The 24135-nt window shown below is 41.1% G+C and overlaps 2 protein-coding genes across 2 annotated transcripts in view; both read left to right on the forward strand.

The window, feature by feature from the left end:
- Nucleotides 1-801: 801 nt before the first annotated feature.
- On the forward strand, nucleotides 802-8898 carry cutc (cutC copper transporter homolog (E. coli)). Its single transcript, XM_072670506.1, has 9 exons — nucleotides 802-875; nucleotides 2451-2521; nucleotides 2688-2747; nucleotides 3695-3904; nucleotides 5528-5563; nucleotides 5684-5817; nucleotides 7956-7983; nucleotides 8074-8179; nucleotides 8621-8898. Exons 2-9 carry the CDS (start codon nucleotides 2452-2454, stop codon nucleotides 8730-8732), a joined length of 756 nt encoding a protein of 251 aa, XP_072526607.1. The 5' UTR covers nucleotides 802-875; nucleotide 2451; the 3' UTR covers nucleotides 8733-8898.
- Nucleotides 8899-15013: 6115 nt separating this feature from the next.
- Nucleotides 15014-24135, forward strand: part of LOC140546711 (ATP-binding cassette sub-family C member 2-like) — a 45797-nt gene continuing 36675 nt past the window's right edge. The window contains exons 1-8 of the mRNA XM_072670095.1: nucleotides 15014-15198; nucleotides 17403-17576; nucleotides 17676-17810; nucleotides 17915-18055; nucleotides 19713-19835; nucleotides 19962-20017; nucleotides 20106-20334; nucleotides 21575-21762. Of these exons, the coding sequence (XP_072526196.1) occupies nucleotides 15157-15198; nucleotides 17403-17576; nucleotides 17676-17810; nucleotides 17915-18055; nucleotides 19713-19835; nucleotides 19962-20017; nucleotides 20106-20334; nucleotides 21575-21762 (1088 nt within the window). The 5' untranslated portion in view covers nucleotides 15014-15156. The remainder of the gene's footprint in view (nucleotides 15199-17402; nucleotides 17577-17675; nucleotides 17811-17914; nucleotides 18056-19712; nucleotides 19836-19961; nucleotides 20018-20105; nucleotides 20335-21574; nucleotides 21763-24135) is intronic.

Here is a 24135-nt window from a genome sequence, read left to right on the forward strand (position 1 = left end):
GGCTCCTTTTAAAACAGCGGTTGAACCGATTCATTGGACTGAATCTATTTTGTAACGCGTTTTTAAGGTTATGGACTCGTAATAAAAATAATAAAAAATAATAATAGAAGAAACATAGATATACAACATTTTAGGAATTTCATTTATTTGTATTGTTTCGACAATATACGCAATACATATTGATAAATATAACGTATTAAAATGCAATTAGATTGATAAAAAGTAGACATTTGAGTATAACTTTATAATATAAATATAACTTACATTTGTAATAGATTTAGTAATAATACTGAATCGCGAAGGAATCGGCTCAAGAAGCTGAATCAAACCCCGCGTCACAAGCAAGCCAATGAATCACTAAACCGGACCGGTGCTTTGAAGCTTTGAAAGGAATCGGCTCCCTACGCTGATTCAAACCTCGCTTCACTCGTAGAGTCAACTCTGACCTCTGGCGTCATATTTACGAGTTTATAAAACGCAGCTAGTTCTTTTATATTTTTAGCAGTTTTATATTTTTAATGAAACCAAATGCAGTCGAAAAGGGTTTGAGATTAATTTAAAATATTCCAAATAAATTGTAATGTTCACAAGTACATAGGCGTTATACGTAGCACTACGGTAACCTAGCAACATTTAGCTAGCTGGCAAAATTCTGATCTTATTATTTTTTATATTTAAATATTTTTTTAGATAAATAAACTGCCTTGTTTAATAATCTACCACGTTTTAACTAATAAAATATGAAAAATGAATAAATTAAAATATTCACAGCTGGGTACTCGTGACCAATCACTGGCCAAAGCCATCTTGTCTCGGCTCGCGGGGTGTAAACAGACCTTGCTGGACTCTGATGTGAACCCAAACAAGGCTGCAAGGTAACCGACCGAGAACCAGCCTGAAACTGAAGCCTTTGCTTCTCATTTAATCGCGATTGGGGGGATTTGGGGGGTTTAATCACTGTATTACCTGCAGTAATGTGGCAAGCGAAGCAGCGTGGCAGGGGAGCTCGTGGGCTTGCTGCAGACTCTACACCGAGTCCTGTTCAGTAGATCAACACAAACACTCCTCAGACTTCACATTTCTGTGATTTAGACACTTTAATATGCTTAATATGCAGTTTAAAGCATGCATTATAGCGACTGCACTGTCTGCACCAGCCTAAGTTCCATCACCCTACTTAGTTTTTAATAAATCCACATTTAATGATCATCAGTGCAGCCTGAACAGTCAGCAGTACACGTGGTCTGTTTTTCTGAAAACAAATTAAACTAATATTTGGGGATTTAATATGCTTTACTGTTCCTGTGCAAGTCTGCAGGTAACAGTTTGAACCTGACCTTGAAGAAATGGAATTAAAAATATCAGTAATAATCCAACAATATGGGGTGATATGCAGATTACAGCCTGGACATTAAAGGGGAATTCCACTTATATTAAAATATGTGAAAATAATGACAGAGTTACCATGTAAACAAAGCCATTCAGAGTGGGGTTGCTGTGAAATGCTCAGTTCTAGAGAAACGTCCAGTTGAAAATTTGTTAACAGTGGTGGTGAATGGAACCAGACGCTTACTGGCGCTTACTGATGCCAGAGGTGCTGTTTTATGCTAGTTTTGAGAGTTGTGGGAGTGTAGGCCTGAATTAATTAGAAATGACAAATTAATAAAAATAATGCTGGAGGGATACATGCAGGATGTAGTGAGGCAAAATAGTCCACATTGTTTTTCAGATTTAATATCATTTTACAATCATAAGAACTCACATGTAGGTTCACCGGTGGGTTTGGATAATCAATAAATGAATACAATATTTGGGTTGTTTCAGTTAACCTTATCAACATATTTAATAAATACAATAGGAATGGGTAGGGCTAGGCGATATATGGTATATCATATATATAAATATTGAAAAAAAAGTATTTTTTTTGCGATATTTATCACATTCTGTGTCATCACAGACTAAAATGTAGCGATAGATTCTTATACACTACTATTTAGATCCTCTCCTGTACTGAATACAGTGATTTATACTATACAGCTGCTGCTCTTCAGCTAATGAACCATTCAGTCTAATTACACTGTTAGTAATGAAACCTGCAGCTGATCAGTGTTTATTAAGCACTAGAAAATGCTTAGAGCAGCATACTGTTATCACAATAACAGAATTTATCACGATATGATAAAATATTGTCTATTGTCCAGCTCTAGGAATGACCAGTCTCCCCAGTAATCCTGTGGTTAAATGGACACCAGTTCTCACAGCAACATCTGTAGTAAAGCCTTGCCTGAAGAGCAGCTTATTAATACTCTTAATTTTAGAAGAAATCTGGGATCAGCGGGTGTCTACAAGCCCTTGGTCAGAAATCCTGTGCTGTGTCCACCAGGACGGTGTGTTGACCCTCAGGTGGAACATCCCGGACTTTTTTTCTGATCTTCGTTCTTCTTTTGTAGGATGTCTGAAGGCTTCCTGATGGAGGTATGTGTGGATTCAGTTGAGTCAGCGATAAACGCAGAAAGGGGAGGTACAATCGAAATGCCAATTCTCACCCACGTATAAATCATTTCTGAAGTTTTATGAATAGTAATATGGTCAGGATCATGCTTACCGTGACTTCTCCAGCTCACAGACACACTGCTGTTAGTTGGCTGTTAAAGGAAGAATGGCTGATACTGTTGATTCAAATGCAGGTGCTGGCCGAATCGAGCTGTGCTCCAGCTTACTGGAGGGTGGTATCACACCCAGCATTGGTGAGTACACACATATACACTCATGTCTGCCTTATGTCCATCCATCCATCACTAGATGGATGATAATTATAGCTGAAATTAAAGGCAAACAGAAAACAGCAAATATGCTGCTATTACTTATGATCAAAGATGGCTATGAAAACATTATGCAGATGTGATTATTGTTATGGTAAAAAAAAAAAACAATGTTTAATAATTTTAATATTTGAAAATTTATTTAATTGATCTTTTTATGTACTTCAGTAGATTTAGTTAGCAGCATTAGTTACATAATTACTACTGCATGTAAAATCCACAATTGGGCCATATAAATATATACTATACACTATATGTCCAAATATTTGTGGACACCCTTTCTAATGAACGCATTCAGCTACTTTAAGTTGTACCCGTACTGCCAATAGAATAGGACCCTCTCGTGGTGTGTGAAGATCAAAACCATGAAGCTATTGGCACCATGCTGCCTAATACCAGGCGTGGGCTAGAGAGGGGTATAAAGCCCCCCAGCATTGCGCTGTGGTGGTGGAGCTTCATCCAGTACTTTTGGGACAAGTTGGGGAGTTAGTGGGGATGATGATGAGGTGGAGTTGTGATCAACATCCTGACCTTACTAACGCTGCTCTTGTTGCTGAATGCCATCAAATCCTCACAGCAATGCCTGAAAATCTAGTTAAAAGCCTTCTCCCTGGACAGCAGAGACAGTTACTCCAACAAAAGCAGGAATGACTCTTTTAATACCCTTGACTCCAGAAGAAACGCTGAATGATCAGGCGTCCCAATACTTTTTTAGCTTTATCAGCTGATGCATTGCTGACCTTTGCATTGCTGATTAATCAGAACTGTTTTTGTGTATTTGCCAATATAAGGTATTCATTATTGATTTTGCACGTCAGCTCAGACGTTCCATATCAGTGCATCCCTCTGTTCTGAACGGCTGCTGTTCTCAGGTCTGCTGCAGGTGGTTAAGGAGAATGTACAGATCCCTGTTTATGTGATGATTCGACCCCGCGGAGGAGACTTCCTCTACACGGACCGAGAGGTGGAGGTGATGAGGAGGGACATCGAGCTGATGAAGATCCACAGGGCTGATGGTCTGGTGCTGGGAGCGCTGACGGAGGACGGCCGGGTTGACGCTGAGCTCTGCATGGAGCTGCTGTGTAAGTTTAATTTCATAATGAGGGGATAATTCAAGTGCTAATTAACTTGGTGATATTAGACATATCCTGATACAGTGGTTATGATTCAGTATATTGCAAGATAAGTAAACACTACACAAACTGAACCTCTGTCTGACTTCAAGATTTACATGTAAAATAATATTTAATAATTTATACAGTGTTTTAGAGAATTGATACAGTATTGCTGAACATAATATCACCATACTTCCGTATACTGATTTTTTTTTACACCCCAATTTGACTTACAGGGAATGAATGCTAGTGGTGATCATTCATTGTTATGATTCTTACAACCAATATAGACCTTCCAAATAGTAACTAGGAAGGATATCCGTTAGATCCAGTATCAGGGCCCATCCAGGCAGATTTTGATGGATCGGGTATTGGCTATTTTAATCCCAATTCAGACTCATCTGGTGTCCTCAAAACGGACATTATTCCCAGCCGGCTGCAGCGGCAGCAGCAGTGCAGACATTCTCAGAAGGTAAATAAAGGAGTTGAGGTTCTGCAGTGTGGAGCTATTTTACAGAGGAACCTAAAAACAGACCATAATATCTGACCCTTTATAAAACTCTCACTGAAACGCTCTGTTTTACCAGCGGGAGAACCGCAGAACCGCTCACTCGTCTTTCTCTGTTTATAAACCAGCACTGAAGAATCCATTCAGAACCGAGTGGAGGCTAACGCTAATGCTAACCCCCACACACACACACCCTATAGAAACCCAAATCACACACACAACACATTCACCCACTATAAACCAGCTATTACACACCAGTAGACCCACAACAACCACAGATATCAGTCCAGAGTGTGAACCACTACACACAGGAAGTGATTAGACTTTAGATTAGGCAGTGTTGTAAAGGAGCTGATTGGTCAGGGAGGAGAGTCAGGCTGGATTATAAGATATTAAACACTATAAAACATAATAAAAAAAAAGATAGATAGAATCTGGGACTGAAAATAAAGAGATTTTACTGATCAGATTAATCAGCAGCTCGTCTGATCTAAACCGTGGGGCTGGATCATTATTTACACCAACTCAGAGATCGGATCAGTATTGGCTGATACTCAGCATTTAGAGAATCGGGACGTCCCTGCTGTTGATTAAAAATCAATACTGTGTTTTTTTTGAGAATCAATACAGTTTTGCAAATCATAATATCGCAGTGATTGTCGTACACCCCTAATGCCCATGTGACTTACAGGGAATAAATGCTAGTGGTGATCATTTAGTGATAGACCTTGAATAGAATAGTGAATAGAGTAATCAATACCAGTATACCCATAATAGACCAATATAATACCACATACATATCACACATATTAAAAACTGAATAACGTAATTAAAAACAGCAGCTTTATATATAAACCTTCTTAACTTTAATGGAAGTCAATGTAAATGATTTTATTCCAGGTCATTTTGGAGCATTTCTAGTTTTTCTTGAAATTCTGATACAATGTAAAGACTATCTATCTCTATCATAATTCTGTATTTTAAAATATAAATTAGGCCTCAGTGTTTTCTAGAGTGTTTGTGATGTATTTGAGGTTGTGTCATCACCTGTGACTTTGTGTTTGTCTGTTTTCTCTGTGCAGCTGTTTGTCGACCTCTCCCGGTTACTTTCCACAGAGGTAAATGGTTTGCTTTAATGTGTGAATGGGAATGGGGCTCTCGATGATTCAAATATTTGTCATTTGCTTGTAATGTATTAATGATACCTGACTGCGATTGTGCTCCTGTGTACATTTCAGCATTTGATATGGTCCACGATCCCTCGGTTGCCTTAGAAACGCTGGTCTCCCTGGGCTTTGAGAGGATTTTAACCAGCGGCTGCGACAGCTCTGCATTAGAGGGCTTGCCTCTCATCAAACGCCTCGTGGAACAGGTCACCCGCATCTCCACACTTGCACCTCAGAGGCTTCCACATTCAGTGACCAGGTGTCAGTCTTAGCAGTGGTTGTGAATTTAGTCTGACAAGTTTGGGGGGGTGTAGGCCCCTGTAGAAGCCCCAGGTCCCATCAGACCAGATAAAGCAGGTGAACATAAATCAAGTAAAAAGGAGAAACAAGAGCTTCTCATTCTGAAGAAAGTAGTGAGATCTTGTCTGTGAGCTAGTCTGAAGAACAGAGCTCGGTTCCTCCAGGGTTCTCCTGGGCGCCCCCCAGTCCAGCCAGCACAGCGTGGAGGATGTGTTCACCTCCATCAGCAGCAGCAGCAGCAGCAGCAGCAGCTCACCTGATTTACCATCATTAAGCCCTGATTTACCACCAAACCAGGTGTTGATCTGAGGAGAACTCTAAATAATACTAGACTCCATGAGAGAGGAGAACTTTGGAGATGTTCTAATGATGAACACAGTGATGGAGAACCACCACCACCACTTTCTGTAGGAGTGTTATTATTAGTTTATTCTAATATTAATATATCAATAATGATAAAGAATATAATCAAAATATAAAATGTTAAAATGTAATAAAATAGGTGGTTAGAAATGTTTAGTGTTTTCTGTAGTGAGATTTTTTCTAGTGCTTAATTCATCGTCTATTTTGTTGATTAATCTAAACAATTCATTTTTCTACAGAATTGAAGTTGAATAAAATTATGAATTTAATTTAATTTGCCACTTTAATAGTGAGTGCATTTAGCAGCAACAGATTTAAAGAGCTTCCATGATTAATAAGCATTAATAGACAACAGTTATGGTGGTTTTGCCGCTTGTCCAGAATAGCACCTGTGTGTTTTCCCCATTGGTGATCGTACCCAGCGCAAGTGCTGCTGTGGCATAGCATTGCAGCTTTGCCCAGTGTACAAACCACCTTTGTGTTTTATTATTATTATTATTATTATTATTATTATTTATTTGAATTCTCATACTTGTGATGCATTGGATCTTTGGAGACTTTGAAAAATCAATTTTACAGACTCTGCAGACGTAGTTATTTAATTATTATTAAAATTGTCTGACCTCATGCAGCAATTACAGGAGGAGGAGAAGCACTTGATATTTTATATATACAATGTGTAAAATATATATGTGTATTAGGGATATATATGTGTATATGTGAGGGAAAACCACACATAGATAAAATTAGCTTTATTGAGGACGATCAAAAAAGTTTTAAAAGTCTAGGACGCATAAAGATCACCACTCCTGATTCCAAGGTCATCTAGGGTCTTCAGGTTCTGCATCAGAGACCACAGAGAAGAGAGAAACACAGCCTCTCCTACAGAGATTAAAGTGAAGGGGGTCCGATGGTCAGTATTGCAACAATCCAAGCTAAACCCTGGGAGCCAAGATCTACCATAGATCTACTCTTCTGGGAGTCTACCCTGGATCTAAGCGAGCACACTACTACCACTACTTGACCCACTGACCCCAGGTGCATCCCCTTACCTCATACCTATCCCACTAGCAGTCAGCACAGGACGCACACAGGGTGGTAACCCGATACCTTACATATACATTACATCATCGATTACACTGAGGAATCCCAGCAGTCCTAGATTATTTCTGTAGGTAGTGGTTGAGACCTGTCCTATGGGGACTATGGAGCATGCTGGTGGTGGGAGTGGTCTGGAAGGCAGGCAATTAGGTGCTTGTACTGCCTCATCATTGATCCTTTTTGGCCTTCAGTATATACTGACCAATGGAACCCCTGCGTAACGTGTATGTGATATTGCATCATTGGTGGTCTGCAGTCCGTCGTAAATATTTACTTAATTGATGCTGTTGTTTGATCCTGTATTGAATCTGGGTCAATATTTGAAAGTTTTTTGAGCACACTGAGAAAAACAGTGTAAAAAGACTGTATTTGAGCAGAATAGAGAAACGCTGAGAGTACAGCGCAACAGGGCTACACTGAGCAGAGTGCTGAAGGACTGACAGCCTCAGCGGACGTCTGCATGAGGCAGCGCAGAGTTAAATGCACTTTAAGCACGGTTAATGGGACTTGATTCTAGCTATAACGATGTCTAAATATCACTCTGCTGTGGTAATTCTCGCATCATTTCTCCCTCTGACAGGCAAAAGGCAGGATAACTATAATGCCGGGTAGGTCTGTGACATTACATTTGATATTGTGATGCATGAACAGCTCCCAGAAACTCAGCTCACACGCTCTTGTGCACTTTTCCCGGCCAGGAGGGGGCATCACTGAGCGCAACCTCCAGAGGATACTGGAAGGCTCTGGTGCCCAGGAGTTCCACTGCTCTGCACGCTCCAGCAAAGACTCCTCCATGAAATTCAGGTGAGCTGTTGACAAAATCGCGGACAAAACAGCATCATATTCTTAAATGTGACGCTTTTTGATGTTGTTAAAGATTTAATAATAATATTTACTTGAAATTGAACTGCAGGAAATGCTGGAAATAATAACTATTCATTTTGAATGACTTGATTAATTAATAAATATAGATTTTTGTGGCTGTAATAAAGGCTGTTTCAGCATGTAATCCTTTTCAGAGCAGCCAATCAGGACAGCTCATTTACATATATCAGTCTTAAAGGCACAGTAACAGAAACAGCCTGATTAATTCTAGGGGCTCATCATAAATAAAAGAATCATAAATGAAATGTCATTAAATGGGCTCATTAAAATGAGCCAGGATGCCAAACTGGGAACCAGTGAACCAAGGCACTGCCAGAGGTCTTCCCAGAAACATCTCAGTGCTTGTCTTTTCTCCTGCAGGAACTCCAGCGTGAGCATGGGGGCGTCCCTCTCAGCACCAGAGTACTCGCAGAAGGTGGCCGACGTGGCTAAAGTGCGCACTCTGAACGCCATCGCCAAGAACACTCTGTAGGGGCACTGTGGGCCGAGCTGTGTTAGAGGAGCAGGTCCTCCTTGGATTGGAGCAGGTCCCTGTGTCCACCACACCACACCTCACCACAACCACACCATGCTCACTGATCGGGAACGGCGCCGGTGTGGAGTTTAAAATGATAAATCTATTTTTGACGTTTACAAAACTTGGTCGTTAAGCTGTGTCTCATTAATTTACCTGGTTTTCTGTTACCTGGGTATCATTATATGTTTAAGGGCTGACTGGAAAATAAACGCACAGCATCTTTACTCTTTACTTAACAAATTAAGAGGTTCTTCAAGGGTTCAGCTCGGCCATATGGCAAAAATATAAAATCCCGATATTTAAAGACAATTTCACAAAACAATATTTATCATGATATATTTGACATAAAGATAAAATACTGAATATAACTGAATAAAATACTGCTGATCAGCAGCAGATTCTCAAAAATGGATATTCAAACCCCATACTGAGTACAGTGATTTATATTCATCTAATTTATCTAATTAAACAGCACTAATTACCCTGAAGTGTGTAATGAAGTGTGCAGTAGGTCAGTGACTGACGATATCTACCACAGTCTTTGCTTGTATCACTATAACAACATTTGCAATTGCAAGTTCGATAAAATAGCCATATTGCCCACCCCTAATATACAACCATGATAACTCTGAGAACCCTTTGGATGCTTAACTGGTTCTCTGCCTGGTTAAAAAGGTTCTTCTGTGAGATATCTTTACCTGTAAACTATCCGTACAGCGCCAGAGTGTACGGAGAACACACTCCTTAACACATTAGAAACAAATGAAAAATAATTCATAATAATTAAGAGGTCTGGAGGTATGAAATCACAGCCTGAACTTGTCACGTCTAATAACAATTCTGTTGGACCCCACTGGGCTCTGGTCAGTTAGACCTCTACAGAGCTTTTAGGACATTCAGTAAATATTAATAATAAACATTTACATTTATTGCATTTAGCCGACGCTCTTATCCAGAGGTACTTATATTAGAGAGGTGGGCCAATGTAGTGTTAGGAGTCTTGCCCAGGGACTCTTATTGGTGTAGTGCAGCACAGTCACCCAGACCGAGAGTCGAACCCCCGTCACCAACATGGGTTGGTGCTCAGTGGCAGGTAGAGGTGTTATCTGTTGTGCCATATAAAACATATTGATGTAAAATAATGTAATTAAAACGGCAAATAATACATAATATACTTAGTAAATTAATATATACATGTAAAAAATACAAGATAAATATATAATATTTAACAAATTGGGTCTGAAATGTGCAGAAAATGCCGTAATCTGCCGTGTTTGCGATTTCTTCACTTCTTTTCCACTTAGAAACTCAATATAGCATAACTAATGGTGTCCAAACTTTTGCATTCAACTGCAGGATTGGCTGCAGAACTGTGTATATGCAATAACAGGAGAGTACATTTGTGCTCGGGTTTCTGCAGATGGCAGGCTCCTATATTAACGGCCTTTGTTGTCCTTGTTTACCTGATTGGTTTTACTCACTCAGGCCAGCTGTGGTTTGGCCATTAGCGGGAAAGGCTGCAGTCACGCCTGATTAGGATCCAAATTACAAAACAAACCATTTCCCTCTGTTTTAAACTCTTCAGGAGAGATTAATGGATGGGAAATTGCAGCCTGCCTCATCGCTCCCCTCATCCATACTTATTTAGTTCTACAAATTAAAAATAAAGAAATAAATAATCAACTGCTTTTTAAACAAGTTCATACTTATCGTTATTGCTCACATTCCCTCTCGACATACCAGAGGGCATCCTCTCTTCTGTGTAATAATAATTAACCACAAACTGTGACAGAGAGCAGACAGTAACTCACCGGCAGTGAGTAAACAGCTTTCTCGCTGAGTCACTGAAGCTGAGTCACTGTTTAATCAGTGAAACGCTAAATCACATCGAGTCTCTTTATATCTGGCCAGGTATCTGCTCAGGCAGCATTGAGTCCGTCTCGGGTTACATAAAAAAAAATAAATACCAGAAAATGATGTTATCTGGACAGTAAGTGTTTCTCTCTTCAGTAAATCACTGATATCAGAATAAACACTAATAATAATACTCCTACAGAAAGTGGTGGAGGTTCTCCTTCATCACTGTGTTCATCATTAGAACATCTCCAAAGTTCTCCTCTCTCATGGAGTCTAGTATTATTTAGAGTTCTCCTCAGATCAACACCTGGTTTGATGGTAAATCAGGGCTTAATGATGGTAAATCAGGTGAGCTGCTGCTGCTGCTGCTGCTGATGATGATGATGATGATGATGGAGTTGAACACATCCTCCACGCTGTGCTGCTGGACTGGGGGGCGTCCAGGAGAACCCTGGAGGAACCGAGCTCTGTTCTTCAGACTAGCTCACCGTGAGACAAGATCTCACTACTTTCTTTCTTCAGAATGAGAAGCTCTTGTTCCTCCTTTTTACTGGATTTATGTTCAGCTGCATCTGTTCTGATGAGATCTGGAGCTTCTACTGTAAAACCCTCTCACTGCTGAGAGAGATGATCTGTGATAATGGGATTAGGGGCCTAAAACCCTGTCTCAGTACCGTAGTAACAGACAGTAAAAACTCTGTAATGATCTAGAAGAATAAGATGAGCACTTTTTGAACAGAGTAATTCAGTGTTATATTGGGTTCAGCAATCAAATCTTCACAGCAATTCTTCTCCAAAATCTAGTAGAAAGCCTTCTTCTCTGGACAGTAGAGACAGTAACTCTGACAAAAGCTGGATAAACTCTGTTTTTTTATTTTAAAAATGATTTCAGAAGAAACAATGAATAAGCAAGTGTCCCAATACTTTTGTCAATATAGTGTTTAGGTTCTGGATCCTGTACTGCACTCCGGCTCGTTGCAGAGGTGTTGGATGGATCTCTCCAAAGAAAAAGTTCCACTGCTCCACAGTTCAACACTAAATATGCAAATTTACTACAAAACAAAGGGGACAGGAAGAGGAATGAAACCTGGAAGCACATTTTGGATGGAGGATGCTCTATCGATCACTTCAAATAATCTGCCTGAGAAGATCAATTTGAGATGTTTCACAGTGCATTACAGGAGATGGGGGGACAACAGGGTATGATGGCAGGAGGCGAAGGCCTCAGGCTAAAAGAATACATTCGTAATGGATTTTCTGCTGCTCTGAACATAAAGGGTAGCTGAAGAACCCCAACGACTGCAAGCAGCTGAGATCCCGAGCAGCTGCAATCCTTTCCCATTTAAAAGCAAATTCTCCAGCCATTATACGCTCTAATTTCACACCTGCTCGCATAACAATATCGAGCCTCTGAGTCATTTCTGCATGTTCCATGTATTTATAGTCGGTGCAAGCCATGATCAACTAGCCTTCGTCATTATTCCTCCAAGGGAAGCTCATTTCAGAGCGCTCTTCTCAGGTGCTAGCTAGCGCTATTAGCAGCTGCTTCGCTTTCTTAGCTCATTAGCAACAGTTCAAAGAATGTCTGGCTCATTTATTGAGGAAGGAAAGATGGGCTTCCGGGAACAAAAAAAAAAAGGTGTCTCTGTTCTCTTAATATAGTCATGGAATAAAACCGGAGAGCGACAAGAGGCTGCTTAGCATGACAGATAAAAGCAGCTTGAATTTGATTCCACACCCTGGCTACAGTCTCATCACCAGTTCCCCCACTATCTAGGACTCCCCCAACACGGGATGCTGCCAGCAATGGGTGCTAGATCAGCTGCTGCTATTCAGCATCATTGGATGTTTCAGCCAGTGATTGCTGCGGCATCAATGTTCGGACTAGCACTTTAGACCTTAGCACCACTTGACGGCCCACCAGGCATGTAACTTAAGTACCTTCAGTGTAATTATACTCGTATAGTACAATGCTGGAGAAGCTGGGGTGAGAGTGCGGGGTCACTCTTACTCTTACTGCTCCAGCACCTCTACATGAGAGGGTTAAGGGTTAAGGGTCTTGCTTAAGGCCCCAACAGTAGCAGCTCACAGATAAGGGAACCCACAGCCCTCTGATAATCAATAACCCAGCACTCTAAACACTGAACCACCACCAACAGCCATGCAGGTGAAGGTGCAGACGTCTGTAAGAACTGTAAATGTCTTTGTGCATTTATCTCAATCTCAGTGTGTATGCGTCTGTTTATCACCACCATCTGTTAAACTGTGATCCTCCAGACTCAAGTGCTGCCCAGGTCATCAGATTCAGACCCCTGACTCTGGCCTACAAAGCCAAGACTGGACCAGCCAGCCCCTCCACCAGTACTTGATGGCGACGGTCAAAAGCCGATCTACACCAAGAGCCTTCAAGTACGGCTCGGCTCGACCCACCATCCTTTAAGATCCACAGAAGACGAGCGTCCAGACTTTTTACTGTCCTTCACCGAAGTGGTGGAACGAGCTTCCCCTGGGTGTCTGAACAGCAGAGTCCAACGCTCGCTGTCCTCAAACCCAGACTGAAGACCCTCCTCCTCTGAGAAGACTTGGTGTGCAGAGTGTAGAGTGTGTGGAGGATTGGGTCTCCAGACTGTAGTTTCTGGATGCTTTCATTGGTTTCTGGTGCAAAACATCAGAAAGATGTTCAGCATCATTCCTACAAATTTGTTCAAAGGACTGATTTATTACATGGCTTGGTGTCGGTGGATTTCTGCCTGAAGAATCCGCCGGTTCTCAAAAGGATCGTTAGTATCAGTGCTTAGGCTCTGCTATTGGATGTACCATAAATATATATATATATATATATATATATGATATATGTGTATGTTAAAGTGTATATATTGTATGTTTGTGTATCAGAGACAGCTGCTATCCTGCTGAATGAACAACAGCTCCTACTCATACACAAACACACACACTGAACCCAGCACTTAGTACTGGGACCCCTATGCACAGTTACACTGCACCCACAAAGACTTTCCCCACCCACCCAGACTACACCTGAACTCACACCCATCCAGGGCCTTTTATAAATAATGTAAACATTCAGATTAGATCAGACCTGTACATCTAACTGTTTAAACCAGAGCAATAGTGTAAATAGAGAGTGTGTATAGTGTGTGTGTATATGTGTAGTATAGTGTGTGTGTGTATATGTGTAGTATAGTGTGTGTGTATATGTGTAGTAGAGTGTGTATAGTGTGTGTGTATATGTGTAGTAGAGTGTGTATAGTGTGTATAGTGTGTGTATATGTGTAGTAGAGTGTGTATAGTGTGTGTGTATATGTGTAGTAGAGTGTGTATAGTGTGTGTGTGTACATGTGTAGTATATAAGTTAATGTGTAAATATTCAGTATTTCTATTTTGTTCATTTGTATTATTTTTTGTACCACTGTGAGGGGCCAGGCACCCAAGTTTTTCACCCCCTTTACTCCTGTGTAATGTGACGTGGCAAAAAAGTAATTTAATTTGATTTAATTTAATTAGTTAAAATTAACAAATATTAAACAATATTTTTTAATGGTTGTGACTTTTCTTTTACAAAACATTTATTATATTTATTTATTATTATTAGAGTGATTAACCCTAGGTTGCTAAATTATAAGTTAATAAATAAGAAAAAATAGGCAGAAATGTATGTATATATATATATATATATATATATATATATATATATATATATATATATAGTTATTTACTCTAGATTTGCCATAAATACAGATTTCTTTTTTAATTGTTGTGACTTAAATTCTGGACTTTACCTTTACATAACATTTATTATATTATATTATATTTATTATTATTATTATTATTATTATTATTATTATTATTATAAAACGTAAGATTCTAAATTATAAGTTAATCAATAAGACATAATAGGCAGAAATATATATATATTCTATATATAGTTAATATAGGTACTTACTTTAGATTTGCCATAAATACAGATTTTCTTGATTTTTTTTTATGTAGTTGTTACTTAAATTCTGGACTTTTCCTTTACACAACATGTATTATATTAATTAATTAATTAATTAATTAATGGTATTATTGTTGTTATTATTATTGTTATTGTCATTATTATTATTAGACCAATTCAAACTTAAGATGCTAAATTATAAGGTAATCAATAAGAAATAATAAGCAGAACTATAAGGAACTCCCATGAAGTGGAGAAGTGCTCTCACAGTCCTGCTTCTACCTGAAACAGGTCAAATGGTCAGTTTCCAGCCTCCAGTCTGAGAAGATCAGTCCCAACGGGTCAGCCACACTGAAAGAATGGACCTGAGTGGGGGCAGGTGGTCCTCACGACACTTCCTCCTGCTGAAACGCTGAACCCTTCCTGAAGGTGGAGAGCAGGTGTGAGGCTGAAGGTCCACTGAGGAGAAACACGCGCTGGTGGTCAGCTGAGCTTTCACCGACGCCATACAGTATCGCGTGAGGTCTAACGGAGCGTGAGCCCGAGGTGCCGAGGAGGGACACACTCATGGCCGCCGCACTGGACCGGTTCTGTGGCTCAGCCTTCTGGGTGAGTTGTGGTGCGTTCTGTAAGTGACCAGAGTCCAGAGAGTCCAGAATAGGGGGACATGCTGAGCGTAATGGGCTCTGCTCCAGCTTCAGAAAGCAGTGCTGAGAAGCTGGTGTAGAAGAGCTGGAGGACGCCGGACACACACACACACACACACACACACAGTGTGCAGATAGACAGCTACAGTCTGGTGGCCTGGTCAGCGAGGTGGACTTACAGTTGGAGCTTTTAACATCTAAACAGCACGTGCTCTGATTTACTGCATTTAGATTGAATTTAGCCCGGCTGTTAAACCCCTTCCAGAACATCCTGCTGAAGACCAGTGTTCACTGGTCCAGATGGTTTTCAGCTGGTTCAGATGGTTTTTAATGGTTTAAGCTGGTTTTAGATGGTCTAAACTAGTTTCAGATGGTTTTTAATGGTTTAAGCTGGTTTTAGATGGTCTAAGCTGGTTTCAGATGGTTTTTAATGGTTTAAGTTGGTTTCTAATGGTCTAAGCTGGTTTTAGATGTTTGTTATTGGTCTAAGCTAGTTTCAGATGGTCTAAGCTGGTTTCGGATGGTTTTTAATGGTTTAAGATGGTTTCAGATGGTCTAAGCTGGTTTAAGATGGTTTCAGATGGTCTAAGCTGGTTTCAGATGGTTTTTAATGGTTTAAGATGGTTTCAGATGGTCTAGGCTGGTTTCAGACGGTTTTTAATGGTTTAAGATGGTTTCAGATGGTCTAAGCTAGTTTCAGAAGGTCTAAGCTGGTTTCAGATGGTTTTTAATGGTTTAAGCTGGTTTCAGATGGTTTTTAATGGTTTAAGATGGTTTCAGATGGTCTAAGCTGGTTTCAGATGGTTTTTAATGGTTTAAGATGGTTTCAGATGGTCTAAGCTAGTTTCAGATGGTCTAAGCTGGCTTCAGATGGTTTTTAATGGTTTAAGATGGTTTCAGATGGTCTAAGTTGGTTTCAGATGATTTTTAATGGTTTAAGATGGTTTCAGATGGTCTAAGCTAGTTTCAGATGGTCTAAGCTGGCTTCAGATGATTTTTAATGGTTTAAGATGGTTTCAGATGGTCTAAGCTAGTTTCAGATGGTCTAAGCTGGCTTCAGATGGTTTTTAATGGTTTAAGATGGTTTCAGATGGTCTAAGCTAGTTTCAGATGATTTTTATTGGTTTAAATTGGTATTAAACGGTTTAAGATGGTTTTAGATGGTCTAAGCTGGTTTCAGATGATTTTTAATGGTTTAAGATGGTTTCAGATGGTCTAAGCTAGTTTCAGATGGTCTAAGCTGGCTTCAGATGATTTTTAATGGTTTAAGATGGTTTCAGATGGTCTAAGCTAGTTTCAGATGGTCTAAGCTGGCTTCAGATGATTTTTAATGGTTTAAGATGGTTTCAGATGGTCTAAGCTAGTTTCAGATGGTCTAAGCTGGCTTCAGATGGTTTTTAATGGTTTAAGATGGTTTCAGATGGTCTAAGCTAGTTTCAGATGATTTTTATTGGTTTAAATTGGTATTAAACGGTTTAAGATGGTTTTAGATTATCTGTGATGATTTCAGAGTGTTACAGTGGTTTTGCTGGTCATACTAGTCAACCACCTGAGATGCTAAGCTAACTAAGCTTGGTCATACTGGTTGCCTAGCTGGAAGGCCTCGTGATGCAGGTTGGCTTTTGACCACAGCCATCAAGTACGGAAGGACTGGCTGGTCCAGTCGTGTGCCAAGCTGGGTCCATGGATTCAAGCTGTTGGTTCCAAATTCTGTCCATTTCTACCATCTGTACGATGCTCCTCAGCTGAACTCCAGACTCATCAGACCATGTTTCTCCGGTCACCAGCCTTCAGCTGTCCAGTGTTGGTGATCCTGTGCTGAGCCTCTGCAGCCTCAGCTTTCTGTTCTTGGCTGACGGAAGTGGACCCTGACGTGGTTCTTCTGCTGTTGTAGCTCATCCTCCTTAAAGTTGGCGTTGCTGTTGTTCCTTCTGAGATGCTTTTCTGCTCTCCACAATTGTGGAAAATGATTATCTGAGCTTCTGTAGCCTTTTGTCAGCTCAAACCAATCTGACCATTCTCTGTTGACCCTCTCTCTTATCAAGACATTTCCGTCTGCAGAACTGCTGGACCTATATGTCCTTTAAAATGGACAGTCAGTGCAAGTACAGGTAGGTGTTTCTAATAAAAGCTCAAATACAGATGGTTTACTGTTGTGTGTTTCAGAATGCCTCCTTCCTGGATCGGCCCGATCCAGACTTGCCGGTGTGTGTGGAGAGGACGGTGTTGGTGTGGGTGCCGCTGGGTTTCCTGTGGTTTTGTGCTCCTTGGCAATTGACCACTCTCTTCCAGAAGAACCTACCCAAAGCTCCGATGTCCAAACTCTACGTCTGCAAGCAGGTACATCTGAGAAGCAGTCTGGGCAGCTATAAAGTAAGGGGGGGAACAACCTGATCCAGGTGGATCCAGGAAATTCACAAAAAAGTATTTGCCCCACAGATCTCGGCCTGTCTCCTTATCCTGACTGCCGTTTCTGAGCTGGCCTTCAGTTTTGGTGAAGACCACAGTTCTGCGGACGAGAAGAAGAACCCAGCAGTCCTGTTTGTTAACCCCTCGCTCTTTGCAGTGTCTTGGGTGAGCTTGGACTAATGTGACTATTGTCAGAACATGCTGTCCCAGGGACATCCTTCCTTTATCCCCTATCTATCCTCCTCCTTTTTCTTTGGCTTTGGTTGTAGCTGCTGGTGATGCTCCTTCATGAAGCTGTGAGACGCCGGGAGAAAGCTGTCGATTCTGGAAGCCTCTTTATCTTCTGGCTGCTGCTGGTCATCTGTGAGATCTTCCCTTTCCAGACCCTCCTGAGAGAGGCTTTAAAGGAGGTGCTGATCTAACGTTGAAGTGAACCTAACCCAAATGTAGTTTAGTTTTGCACTGAAGCTAATGCTAAGGCTACTTTAGCGAACAAGGAAACGAAGCCTATATCGGGTAGCATCATCAAACCGGACGCCTAAATGATCACACACTCGCCTCTGTATGATGTTGTCTATAGAAATGAACAGATCAGGTTGCACAATGACTGCTTCTATCGTCTGGAGCTGTGACGTACTCAAGGTCAATGTTATTTGGGATAAATTAGCATCTCATCACGGTTTAAAATGAGTGTAGGGATTTCTGTCCATTCTTTTATGCAAACTTTGGCTTAATATCACAAAAAAAGTTTGATTCAGTGGGGTTCCCAGGGGTCCCCAGGGGTGATGGTGAATAGGGACAGTGACTTCGGTTCTTATTAAATGGGCCACTGGCTACACTGTCCGGCATCTCCAGCCTGTTGGGGGTACAGCCATGTACAGCTGATGGAGGATACTGCACCACAGAGAACTAATGAAGGCCTCTGGCAGGAAGTGAGGCTCTTGGCGCATGTTCAGTAGCACAATACTAACAAGCAGCTTGCATCACAGTATTGCTCAAGTTCAGAACTAAAGGAGGAAACTAGAGATGCATTGATCTCTAATTTTCTTGTCCGATTCCAATTAATTTTTTTTTATATATATATGACTGTCCGATTCCATTTTTGGTCAATTCCAGCTTAATTTTTTTTATTTTATTTTTTATAAAAATGATAAATGCAGCATACAAAAACATTTCTGTCATCTTTTAGCTGATGTAGATTGAACACACACATCTGAAGCTTGAAAAAGACTCTATAGATATTGGATCTAAAGGTAAAGGTGCACATATTTGTCACTGTACAGCGAAATGTGTCCTCTGCATTTAACCATCTGTGGAAGCGAACACACACACTAGTGAACTAGGGGCAGTGAGTACACACACACACCCAGAGTGGGGGGAAGTCAACTCCAGCGCTCCAGCACCCAATAGTGGCAGCTTGCCGAGCCCGAGAATCAAACCCACAACCCTGTTATCAAAAGCCCGGAGCTCTAACCACTGAGCCAGCACTGCCCACTAAAGCAGGTAACAGAGTGCAGGAGTGTAAATAGTGGTGTAATCAATGGCTGAGGCTGCTTCCCTTTTGCTAAATGCACCCATAACTCAACCAAACCAGTGAAATGAGGGTTAATCTGAACGCTGGGACAGATTAAACTGTTGGACTTCGTCCAAGACATGCTAGCTGCCCTCCTGTTGGCTGTGCTCAATGATGAATAATAATAAATAATAATAATAAGTGAAGAATGCTTTTCGAAGAATCCCTAAGGCCGGCGAGCGCTCTGTTAGACGGTGCAGATGGACGACACAGGGCCTGTAAGAAAGGTCAGTAGGGAGCCGTCTAGGTCAGAGCCATGGTGACCTCTGTGACCGGCACAGAACCAGTTGGGAACGATTGAATGGGGGATTGAATGGCCAGTCCATCGCGCGGTGCATCTCTAGAGGACACTTAGGGAACGTGTCTTATTGAATTTGGGGTAAAGGGGGGATATAGCTGCGTATACCAGTGCAGACCACATGTCAAATAACAAGAGTCTGAATGAGGATCATTGTGATGGAGGATTTCTCAAGAGAGTTTTTTTGTTTCTTCAGGGAGAAATAGTTGATCGCCCCCACTTTTACCTTTTCTACATAGCCTTCGGGCTAAAGCTAGCCGCTCTGATCTTGTCTGCCATTGCTGATGTTCCTCCTGACCTTCAAGAAATAACAAAAAAGGTAGTAAACTTAAAAAATGTATATTTTAATATATATATATATTCTATATATATATTTTAAACGCAAATATATATTTATAAATGGTCAGATCTGCTCAAAGCTCTTAATACGCTCTGCTTCCTTTAGAGTCCAGAAGTCGGAGCTCCATTTCTCAGCAGGATCACATTCAACTGGTTTAACAGGTAGGAAGCTTCGGCTCTCGGTGGTGCAGAATTCTGAATCTACGATTATTACTTCGTACCTGGGTCTGATAAAATATCTGCCTGCCAGGATGATCTTCACTGGCTACAAGAGGCCTCTGGTTCAGGAGGACATGTGGGAGCTGAATGAGAAGGACAGCACCAGCTACATCAGCCAGCACTTCGAGAACATCATGAGGCAGGAGTTGAGGAAAGCTCGCAGCAGACTGCAGAAGAAGCTGAGCAAGAAGAGGAAATCCAATCTGGAGCCTGAGCAGAGCGGCCTGGCCAGAGGGGTCAGTCGGGATGTCCTGGTCATGGTAAGAGCAGAGAACTGAACCCTCTGGTTATATCCTCACTGCCAGCCAAAGGTATTACATCTCCACAACAGCAGCTTTTTGGAGCATTTCTATTGGTCCATTTATCATAAAATTCTGATACATTATAAGGAACTGATAGATTCACATTAGCTCATGGAATCACACATTTTCCAATATATACCATAATGCAATACCATGTTGCAATGGTGTGTGATATCCATCTCAGAAAATATCAGTTTTATGGTTTTACAGTATTTCGTAAAACCATAAAACTCTAAAAAACATAAAAGTATATCTTCTTGTTGTTAATAAATCTTTTTGTTCTAATTATATTATTATTAATAGTAATAATAATAGTAGATGTAAAGGTCTCTATTGAGAAAAGAAATAATAAATAAATAAATAAATACGAAATCTGTAAAGCTCTTTTAAACAATTTTATTTCTAAGTAATGATCATTTTCATTATGGATTAATCTGTTTATTATTTCTCCATTATTGTTTTTATTTCTCCATTAATCAAATGATTGTTTTTTTGTTAGTATTTTAAAATACATTTTATTTGATTATTACATTACCCCTCATCACGTGCAATGCCCCCGACACTAGTGAGGTCGGACCAACACACGCCCCCTCTGAAGCATTCACCGTCAAGCCTCTCATTTTTCAAACTGCCGCCGATGCAAAACCACTGGGCAACCGACCAACGCTCCTTGAGGGAAGCACCGCACACCCGGCTCCAACCCACCAGCCAGCGACGGGGAGAGAGCACCATCTACCCACCCTGGAGAGAGCAAGGCCAAACGTGCTCTCTCGGGCCTCGGCTGCCGATGGCTAGCAGCATGACCGGGTTTTGAAGGTTGTTTGGTTTTTAAAACTGAACAGTAAACAGCACAGGATTGTGGGATTCTCTGTTCGGTCACATTTCTTTTCAGTACCAGTATTCAGCAAATGTAATCGCTATGGTAACCCTCCTTTTAATACCATGGTTTATTTGTAGCCCTAGTCAGCCCTAGGAAAGTCTGTCCACTCGGCAGCCATCTTTGCAACCCTGGACAGTTATTTCCAGTCACGCGAGACCAGACACTGCTCTCTGTGAATGGGGAGCGTCCAATCTACTGTAAACTGTAGATCAGATTACTGTTTAATACCACTGATAAAATCTGATCTAAACTAATCATATTAGTTATTAGTTAAATTCTTATTGAATTCATAAAGACTCTCGTTTTCTCAACTTCCAGGTGGAGCGAAGTGAAGGGACAGAGAAGAAGAAGAAGAAGAAGGAGGAGGAGGAGGATGGAGAATCTGATTATCCTCATTCCTGGCTTGTTCTCAGCATTGTGAAAACCTTCAAATGGGTGCTTATAGAGTCCGCCTTCTTCAAACTGCTACAAGACCTGCTGTCCTTTGTGAGCCCGCAGCTTCTCAAGTGAGTTCGCTATGCTAACTGAATAGCGCTAACACAGACTATTTAAAGAGATTTGCAGATTCTTTTCTAAAATCAATCTGCATTAATCAATCGTTGGGATGAAAACAGAATGGTCCAGTCAGGGATCACATGTTATTGCAGCTGGTTTTATTATCATCATCCTAGTTTAGGTCGTCTAATCATCTAGAGCCTGAAGCAACTATCCAGAAAACCAAAAGCCATGGCAGAAGCACCTGTAGATCCTCCACTGTAACTGTAATCCATAAGCTGCATGACGAGAGCCAATCAGCTAATACGCTCTTAGAGAAATGAAGCATAAATAAAAGGCAGAATACAAATACAGGTTTAAAGACTAAGGCACTAATAAATAACGCGCTAGTCTGAGACAGCCAGCGTTCCCCAAGGCCGTCTGAATAATTCTGAATAATCCTGTATGCACTTTATATAGTCCTCATCTGGACCATATTCTTCTCGTCCAATGTACTTGATTCAGTTCTGCTTGTATCCAATCAAAAATCACTCCCCATCCAGCTCCGCCCACATCCAAATCTTCCAAAAATGTGCTGACATCCTCAAAACTAAAGACCCAACGTGACCCACTCTCCTCTCCTTTACCCCACAGCAAACACCCCACGCGACTCACTCCCCTCTCCTACACCCCACGCGACTCACTCCCCTCTCCTACACCCCACAGCAAACACCCCACGCGACTCACTCCCCTCTCCTACACCCCACAGCAAACACCCCACGCGACTCACTCCCCTCTCCTACACCCACGCGACTCACTCCCCTCTCCTTTACCCCACAGCAAACACCCCACGCGACTCACTCCCCTGCAAGGCCCAGATTTGAACTACTTGTTATCCCACTCATATTTCAGGCTGGACTGCTCTATCGGTCTCATCCTAAGACCTGGTTCAATCACAGGTTCTTTTTATACACATCTTTCCATCAAGAGGAGCCGGGTCTACGGACAGTGATGTTTATGGGCTTAGATGGTGAACCCAAACTTTCCTTTTGAGAAGTTGTTGGAAACCCTGGAGACATTTTAAGACGTGCCATGAATTTCCCAATCTCGCACCATCCACACATGGAAGCGCAGCTGCAAAACCAGCCTGGTTGTTTCACATTTCTCTAGAGAACCTTCGGTGAATCTTTATTAATAAGATTCCTTGTAGCTCCCTTATTATAATAATGTCCAATAAAAAAAAAAACAACCGATTACACGCAGTGTCACTGATGCGAAGCACCCTGTTGTGGAGGATCATCAGCCTGCTAAATGAGAGTAAGTGAGTGAGTAAGACCAAAGATGTGGGGTCTATTAAATGTTATAGCCTGAATCTAACCTGTGTATTCATTCCCATTAGGTGTGATGACTGTCTGTGAGGGAGCTTGTAGAGCCCTAGTGCAGAGCCCTAGGTTAGCTGCTGGTGGGGAGTTTAGCTTAGCGTCAGCACAATGGTCAGTTCTTCGGTTGTGTAATTTGGCTGGCTGTCTAGGCTTCCAAGCCATTGTCTTTATCACATGACTGCCACAGCCGTTTCCTCTTGCTTTGAACTTTGGTTTACTGATGCAATCTTCAAGCTGCTGTGGATGGAAGAGAGTCAGCGAGATACACACGCCCAGAGCTGCTGTAACGTTAAACATCAATCCGGTGAGAAACTCTGGCATGTTCAGCAGTCAGCTGCTCTCAGCCTGCAGTGTTAATACTTTCTGCTGGGAGTGAATCTATAGATAGGATATACTACAGACTCTGTGATTCTGATGTCAGTCAGTTGCTTGAATGAATACAGGCTGGAGAGACTCTACAGATGATTGCTGCCTTCTTTTTGCTGAATGAACTGCTCAGAAAAGCATTAGAATCAGAATCAGAATCAGAATCAGAATCTCTTTATTTCACCAAGTATGTTACCCATACAAGGAATTTGTCTTGGTGAGAGCAACACGCATGACAAGTAACAAAGAAACACAGAACACAGTCTTAAACTAAAGGAAAATGACACTAAACAATAAATAGGGTAGGGGATAAATTAAAAAAAGTAGAAAGTACTAAAGGTAATAAAGGTAATAAAGAGCTGAAAAATATATTTACAGAAAAGAAAAGAAAATTCACATTAAATTTAATTAGAGAGTTTAAGCTCTCACACGGTCTGGCCTTGCTCTTCTCTTTTACTTTCACATAGCTTTCAGGTACTTTTGCTCATTGATGTTCCTTCAGTAATTAGACAGGTACGCTGTGCTGTTGTCTGTTCAGCAGCCTGATTGATAGCAACTGTCTCTTCATACATTTACATTTAAAACATTTAGCAGACACTCTTCTCCAGAGCGACTTACAGAGGTGCTTTGCTGTTTACCCAAGAAGAACCTCAACTA

Source organism: Salminus brasiliensis, chromosome 24 (assembly GCF_030463535.1).
Source record: "Salminus brasiliensis chromosome 24, fSalBra1.hap2, whole genome shotgun sequence".
Taxonomy (NCBI): Eukaryota; Metazoa; Chordata; class Actinopteri; order Characiformes; family Bryconidae; genus Salminus; species Salminus brasiliensis.